The sequence below is a fragment of the Teleopsis dalmanni genome, chromosome 2, assembly GCF_002237135.1.
Source record: "Teleopsis dalmanni isolate 2A chromosome 2, ASM223713v2, whole genome shotgun sequence".
Taxonomy (NCBI): Eukaryota; Metazoa; Arthropoda; class Insecta; order Diptera; family Diopsidae; genus Teleopsis; species Teleopsis dalmanni.
Window position 1 is genome coordinate 44290262 of NC_051847.1, and position 9004 is coordinate 44299265.

General features: G+C 29.8%; 2 protein-coding genes across 2 annotated transcripts; one reads left to right on the forward strand and one right to left on the reverse strand.

Moving 5' to 3' along the window:
* LOC119681288 lies at positions 1–1313 on the reverse strand (the record flags this gene model as incomplete). Its single annotated transcript, XM_038094435.1, is given in 2 exon segments — positions 1–1035; positions 1106–1313. Coding segments are annotated over 2 exon segments (1026 nt in total). The 5' UTR covers positions 1130–1313.
* A 6299-nt stretch (positions 1314–7612) lies between these two features.
* LOC119681289 lies at positions 7613–8696 on the forward strand. Its single transcript, XM_038094437.1, has 3 exons — positions 7613–7890; positions 8021–8095; positions 8165–8696. The coding sequence occupies exons 1-3, from the start codon at positions 7739–7741 to the stop codon at positions 8559–8561; spliced, it is 624 nt and encodes a 207-aa protein (XP_037950365.1). The 5' UTR covers positions 7613–7738; the 3' UTR covers positions 8562–8696.
* Positions 8697–9004: the final 308 nt, after the last annotated feature.

The window sequence follows — 9004 nt, forward strand, 5'->3', positions numbered from 1 at the left end:
AAAAAACACAATATAAAAAATCGAAGGCAACACTTAAACTCTTGATGAAAGTATGACTGGCTCAGCTTCAATTTCTGCAACCTTTTCCTTTAGTTCCTTTTCAGCTTCTTTAAGCTCCTTGATTGGCGCCTGAGTTGGAGCTGAACTAGAGATGGCCGTCACCACTGAAGTGGATGTATTTATATCGCTTGCTGGAGAACTTGCGATTTTTTCATCACCATTAATTGCTGGCGTTGGGGTTGGCGTTGTGCTGACAGCTAATAAAACAGTAGATTCCACGTGTTGAGTGGTCACAGTACCAGTTATACCACCAGTAGAAGTAACTATTACTTTCGGGGTTGTATCTGCCGTAACTGCAGGTTTGCTTGTGGTTTCAGCATTCTGACTAATTTCGACGCTCTTCTCCGTTGTGGATGTTAAAGCGCTGGCATCACTGAAACTAATTTTCGTTACTTTCACATTCTCAACTTTCGAACCATCTTCAGTGATAGCGGCTGCCTTCACTTTTGTGTGTTGCACTTGAAAAGCTGGTATAAGTGGCAAACTGCCATGATGTGGCTGTATTGATATACGATCAATTATTATATGTGCTGGTACACCCTCTTTCTCTGGTACTTTTTGTGTATGTTGTAAAATTGGTATGATCTCGTCTGATGCTAGAGATTTAGCAACAGCGATATCTTGTGGAATTGGAGTAGTTGGCTTATCAGCATCTACTGGTTTATCGTCTGTACTGCGTTTGTTGACGGTGTGCTCGTCACTTTTTGGTGTTACCTCTTCGACTGCGGCATCATCACTACCCGCAAAACTGCTGACACTTAAAGCAGATTGGAATAAACTATCTTCCAAATCACCAATGAGAGATTGTAAAGAAATTTGCTTTAATTCAGCATCGGGATTTTCTTCATAAACACGTCGTTTGACAATATCATCGGTTTTATCAGGTGTGTTTATATTGATATTTCTTAAGAAACCGGGAAATAATTCGATGGGTGCTGCATAGGTATAATTAATTACTACAAGAAAGCAGATTACCTATAAATGAATAAAATGAATTTAATTTTATTCAAGTTCCATATCAATAAACTAATATAAAGAAACTTACAGCAAAAAATGAGGGCGATCGCATCGTGCCGCAAAGTGTTTTATTGCTGGGCCGCTCGACTATTCAGTTCTTTCCGCTACAAAATTTTACTTCGATTTGAACGTTCACAGTATACAATTAAGCCGCTCGCAAGCTAAGCTTGCACTTAAATAGTCTAGGGAAGCTTTAAAGCTTGGAAACGATTTCGCTACTTCATTTTTGTGCTAATTAAGCTCACTGAAGCTGCTAATAGGCTCGCTGTACCGCAAAGGAAGCGCAGACAACTTAATAAGAAAATAAGTAATTTATTTGGAGACGTAGTTCAAATTTTTGTAAAAACAATAATAAACGCGTAAACACGAGTGTTATTGCGTGTAAGCCCAGACATTTCTGAGAAATTCGATTATTTTCTCCAAATGATAATGTGATTTTTTTAACAATATTTATAATGTCACTATATATCGGAATTGGTCACACTTTAACGTAAACAAAAGAACTACAGAATTCATAAAATTACAATTATATGGATATATAATGGATATATATAAATTACACTATATGAATATATAGAGTATATAATAAAATAAATAAGCACTCCTTGATGAAGGTACACACAATGCCTTCTTTTATATCTTATTACTAAGCAATTTATATTGTCTTTCAGAGATCCCATGGCATTTGTTTACAAACATTTTTTTATAATTTGGATTTTTTATTTTATTAATACAAAATAGGCTGCTTCCTTATCATAACTGGAGATTATTTGCATTCAAATGGGCTTTGGGTACAACGTCGTCACTCTAGTTTGGAGTGTTTCTTTATAAACACAGTGCTGGAAACCATCATCAAATTTTAAAAATACTTTTCATATTTATCAGCCTGAATTGACATTAGTATATCGTAGAAGGTTTTTAGATAACCGGGATGATATCGAAACTATCTTCTTTCTTTGTTAATTTTAGTTTAAAGTATAACCAGAAGTTGGACTAAGTCAAATCCAGTAAATCCGATGGGTGATTCAAAAGATTGCATACATATATATTGTGTATATATACTTATTAACAAGATGGAGTAAAAGATTATTATGAAAGCGCTTAAAAAAAACCGCAATTGTTTTTAAGAGTTTTCTTATATAATAGTTTGAGCGTTAATCACATAAACATCCTGAAATTCACTCCCTATGTCTTAATTTGAGTGGAATAGACTTTAAGACTATCCTGGAACTACAGTGAACTAATTAAATAAATGTGAATGGTGAAATTCCAACACATTGAACCACATACTTTTTATTCCTGTTTACGTTCAAGTTCAATTAAAAAGAATGTATCAATTTAGTGGGGATAATCCACCAGGATTATAATATTCGAAATCACTTCCAAGCAAACACTAATTAAGGATTCCATTCAACTAAATGAAAACCACCTAAAAATTGATAGCACACTATAAGTTAAAGTATGGCTAAAAGTGGACACATACTTTAATGGAACTTCCAGTTTTTTTAAGGACTGAAGGAGACTAAAAACATATGGTGGAAGTTTTCCCGGTACTGATGTACAAGCAAAAGAAATACTTATGGAAGCATTTCATATCGAATGAAGAAATATAACTCTTTTCTCTATTCAATACAATTTATCGAAAAAAACTTAGATCGACTTAGATCGTAGTGAAGAATCCTTCAACTTAATAATATTAATAAGTTCAGTTCAGGTTTGGTGCTTGAGTTCCGCCGGCAAGTCCGGCCGTTGAACTCGTCTATAAGAAGATATATGAGAGAAGAGAAGATTATATAAGAAGGCATCTATAAAATATGCTTCTTTTAAAAAAAGCTCTTCGTATAAAAGAAGAACGGTCGGCATTTAATGGTTTTTTATTTTTGTTATAAAAAGTTATAAACTCAGCAAACATATTTTTGAAAAAATTACGTATAAAACTTATTTACATATATATCAGAATAAAAAATTTTATTGTAAATATTGTAACAAAATTTCTGTGTTCAAAATTCAAAATTCAATTTTTGGTAGTGTATCAAATTTTAAACATGCATAATAAACTATTGAATCTTACGAAGCATTTATCATCTGGTCTTCTCCATCAAAATTTTTCGTCGAATGTTAAAGATATGCAAACAAAAGTCAAAGAACAAAGACTTTTGCAAGAACAATTACTCCTGAAGAAGGCAGAAATATGTAAACCCTCATCGGGTCGTGTATCAAAAATGATACAGTTCTTTGAAGATAAATCTAAGGAAGCTTCAGAAGAAATGAAAAGAAATCTGATGCGACGCCCCAAGAACTCACTGCTTACACAAAAAGGTCGATCAGCTTTAACAGATTGGAACGAAGTCTTCAATTCTGCCCAACAAAGAGATAAATCTAGATAAAGAGTCCAGCAGATAACATGAAGGAACTCATGTTACCTGAAAGTTGGGTACAGGTATTATAAATGCAGGAGATAAAATCTTGTAAACTTTTTTGGACACATGATGGCGAAAGAAGGATGCGGATTCAAGAAGTTGTGTAAAGGTGTTTGTAATATTTTTCATGAAGTAATTGTAGCATGAAAACTGATGTTCATGTTTTGTTAATAATAATTTAGGATGAATCAATTTGGATTAATGTGTAGATGCAATTGAATGTCTTTAGCATGATTGGCAATAGCGATTTAAAGAACTTAAATTCAATGGATTTACTGAAAATAGGACAGCTGATATCAAGTAGTATCTTCTGTAGATAAAACTAATATTTTATCACAATCTTTTTGGAGTTGAAGTATTGTTTCAACTACTAAGATCCATCAAATGTTGCGGTATATAAAAATATTTTTTGATGCACTACAATCGTTTGGCATATTAAAGTTAACATTTTGCATAACATTCCCATTGTTTGTTATATAAGTTTACCATATATAATACAATTAGATAAAATACGCTTATATTTTTTATATACTAATAGATTAGATTATAAATCAAAGATGGTGTAATATTACAAATATTGAATAATCAATATGGACTAATTGTTTTGAAAAGTAATTAAAAATAATTGTGTTAGAAGGCGAAACAATGATTTGACTAAAATATTGTTTATAGTATTTTATTTATTTATTTTTCTTTTTTTTTATTACAAAATTCAATAGCAAATTGCAAATCGTAAATAAACAAATTTGTCACATTTGACAAGTTTTGTTTATTACTGACACTGCAACAGCCTCTTGGTAATAATTATCAATTAATAATTATTTATTTGAATAAATCTTTTATATATGTAGGTAAGACTTTGATGAAGCAAACTTCACGGAAATATTATTTTTACTATACATACATGCAAAAATACATAACCGTCATTATCACTGATTAGAGAACTTGATCTGATCAAGTTTTTGCTGCTTTTATTTTGGATCTATCTTTAAGTCTCTTGGATTCAGCAGCCACAAATTTTTATTTTCTGCTTTAGTACAATAATTTCATCTATATTTATTAATGTATATGATTATTAATATATTAATAATAATATATGCTTTGTAATTATATATAATTTAGATTCAAATTTTTTAAATGTCACATGACAAGGAATCTAAATAGAAAGTCGGTAATAGTCAAGTACTCGTAATATAATATTATTAAGTGAATCATTTTTTCAAATATTGTTAAATATTCGTCATTAATGATCTATGGAAATATTCATTGGTTTGAACTGTTTGTACTACAAGCGTTATGTGTTAAAACTGCACATTATCAAATCTAAACCACAAATTGATACTAGCATATCAAACAGGGCTGTCCAGACCAGATGCGATCGTGGGCCAATCAAATTACGTTCATAGTAAATACAGTGACAATAAAAATACGATTATAATGTTAAAATTAGGTATACCATAAAAATAAAATAATGTAATTTTATCAGTACACTAAAAAAAAAATTGCCCGCACAAACATTAGCCACGGGCCGTGCTTTCGGACAGCCCTGTGTTAGACCACTGAGCTAGCCTTATGCTTTATTATCGAATTTGAAGTCTTCTCTATTGACATAGTTATTTTTCAAGAACTATACACTTGCTACTCATATAAATATTCACTATTATTTTAAAACTTAATTCATTATAAAATAAAACTCATCATTATAAAACTATAATCCAATAAAAGAAAAATGTGGATTAATCTTTTCTAAACAACAATAGAAATTTAAAAATGTACAGTCAAAAAATATTTTCTAACAACCAGATCATGATTTGAGGAGTGAGAAATTTCAGATCACAGTTTTAGAATAATGATATCATTAACCAATTTCTTTTACACCAAAAAAGTCTAATTCCTTAATCCCATTTCAGAAATAAAAATAAAAGCAGACATCAGAAACATTAGAAAATTTATTATTTGAATAATAAATGTATCTAATCCAAAATTGTATATAGTATAGAAAATTGTATAGAAAAAAGAAATAGGTATTCTGCAAGAGTTTATTGTAACCACAATTGTAGATAGACAGCAAAGATGCGGATATTTTCTTCCAAAAAACTAAACACTCTGCAATAGGTTATTAAAACTATGATTGAGACTACAATATCATCCAAATAAGGAACCGACAATTAGGGATGCTTTCACCTCATATTCTAAAGCAGGTCAATGTTATTTAAATATTTTCCATTCTCAGATAAGTTTGAAATTGTGATAAAGGAATGAAATCACACCGTATTAACAACATTAATACGTTTAACACCATATTTGATATTTAGGTTGATTAATAGATCTATCAATAGATTAATAGATTATCTAAATTCAACGAGAAGGATCAAGTTTTTTTTTCTTATTCAATTATGATTTTAACGTCAGTTTTAACGGTAGTGACTATATCATTCAATAAAAACTATTGTATTTAATAGAGATGTTTCAAATAGTACTGAATTGCAACAACAAAAATTTGAATTATTTTTAATTAACTGAATTTATGGCTTATCATACAGCCGTATCGACTATTGTGAAATACCCATCATTAGTTGTTTTGCAGTTATTTTTTATATTTAATTATTGGTAAATAATTTTTTTATACTGCAAGTATCAAGAGTTGAATTCTTGCCCTGCCAAATTTGGAGCTCAGAGTCAGTGTTCATCAGCCAACTGATCCATAGCAATACATGACTTGTATTTTTGAACTTTGAGTTTTCTTAATTTTCTGTTTTCTGTTTTCATTTTATATTTTATGATATCTTGCTATGAAAGTCATAGTAAAACGGCGAAAATCAACAAACTAATTATAGACAGTGGAAGGATATCTGCAGACCTGTAACTGCAACTAAACAATTTTCTGGATGTCGTAACAAGTCGAGACTACTTTAAAAGCACCTTTTCTATTGAAAAACTCTGCAAAATCTGTTTTTTTTTGTAGGTTGTAGAGATTATGATACTTTAAAATGAATTAAAAACATTCCGAATGCATTGTTTACTTTAATGCCAGTACAGAATTTTCAAATAATCACAAATTTAATTAAATAAAATTAAAATTTATTTAATTAGCAAAAAGTTGTGTACATAAAAATTTGTTACATATTAACACAAAAAAAAATTAATAAATATAATAAATAATTTTGCTTTTATATTATTTATTGGCATTTAGTCAATAAGTTGTCTCTTCAAGACCCGTTAATTGTTTTTATTGTTAAGTCAACAGTTTAATAAATTGTTATGAAATATTAGTTTATGATATGTATCAAAAAAGAAAAAAAAATATTATTAAAAAAATGATCTTGTCTACAGTGTTTATTTTAAATTGAATCACACCGAAGTGTAAATTTTTTAAATGGAATTTTCCGTTAATTAAACAATATTTTAAATTATATATAGTTCAACTATATATAATATAAAATTAAGCTGCTTTTTTGCTGTTGGAAACCAAAAATTAATAATTAAATCTATAACAAATTTTAGGTAACAAATACCAGCAATTTCTACTTTTTTCAACAACAAAACTGATTTAAACTGATCTTTTTTAGTTTAAGACAAAGCATATAAACACAATACCACAAAAACAATAGCTTCACTGGACCAAAAGTTCCTCATACGTCACATAGACCTGTTGTCAATCGAGCTTAAGATTTGATGAGTCAGCAAACCATTCAGGCTAAATTTTGTTGATCTTATGATAGGTGAAAAAATTTTATATCAAAAATTTATTAATGAAAACTGATATTTTATTATATTATTGGTTTAGCTTAGCTTAGTTAAAGCTTTTAATTAACACATTTTTTGTATGTAAATAATATTGTATACATTATATGAGCCTACTTATGACGTAGTGCAAACACTTCGAAACGAGCACAATTAATTAGCGATTCTTTGCCAAAGTAAAAAAATAATATGAAAAGGAAAAATTTTATTGAATTCAAAACACCTTCGTCGGGTCGGCAAAAAAAAACTCGACTTCGAAGAACACCAGCGATCGTATGAAACAATTAACAAGTGAATTAATGAAACGGGGTCTCACATAGGTAATAAATAAATAAACGAAAATAAAAACAATAAAGCTAAGAGTAAAAGCTATATAAGAGTTGTCAATTTGGAATAAACTTTAAAACAACAGCTCTCCTTGATTAGTATAGTCTAGTTCGTTACCGCGCTTGGGTAACTAAGATTTTCGTCTTCCGTAGTAAACAAAATAGTCCAAAATGAATGTGCGCTTAACCACAATGGTATTAGCCTATGCCTTGGCCACAATATTCGTACTATCACAAGGCTTGCCAGTATTGGACGAATCGGGATTTGATAATGCCACCATTGAGGAACTAAAGAATAGTGTGAACGATACAAAGAAAAATTTGTAAGTATATATTTTTAACTAAAATTAACTTTTATAAAAAGGAAAAGAACTTAAAAATATTATTTTGTTATTGAAAAATTATATTCTTTTTTAAAATTTGCTTGTAATTATAACTACTCTTTATTTTCAGATATGTTGTTAAGGCTGTTGTATATGAAATTGGTATACTAACTGAAGCAGATGAAAATGATACCAGTTTTGAAAGGTGGGTAACATTAATAATTCCATTAAATATTTGTTTTAATGTTTAAAATATAAATTTTATTATTTTTAGTCAAGAACGCGTCGATTTAACATTCTACGATGCTCACACTAACAAGAGTCACATCGATTTAGGCAATATTCCTTTACCCATACAGACAAATGTATCTGGCCAAGTGCTCACTGGCATTGCTCCAGTAAATATCGGTGCGTTCAGCAGTCCAGCTGAACTGTTGGAAACACTTCCATTGACTGGCACCATTGTCAATATCACACACAGCAACACAGCATTCTATCAACTAACTAAATCGAATAAAAGTTCTGGCGAAAAACCGCACGTTGTAGGAAATGATGAGCTAGTGAATTTACCTAATATAGCAAACCTGCTTGAAGCAGTTAGCACCAGGCAGCCTCCGCCACTTAGCACCAAATCGGTATTATCTAATTCACTCGAAAGTATCGATGATTAACAACTTTTTTTAATTTATTATTTGTAACCATCGTCATTAAAGTTTAGTAAAAGACTGTAGACTTAATATTTTTTTACACATTTAAATGTTTTTATCTGTTAAGTGCACACTTTTTGGACTGTACATATGTAAATAATTAAAACGAAAAAAACATCAAACAATTTGGTCTTTGATATTCTATAACATTAAGCAGCTTTCAAAACTTATTTATAAAAATTTACTTAAGCCACGATAGAAAAAAAATAACATAAATATATAGCATTATAATATACATAATAGTTATTGTTATAGTAACAATTGTTAAATAGTTTGAATATTAATTATCCAAAATACTGAGTCCATTATTAACTACTGTGTCTTGCCCATCAATGTGTTAAGAAAGTTCTATACATTTTTTCAAAATATAGATCCGGTATTGTTCCGGATATAGCAACAAATATAGC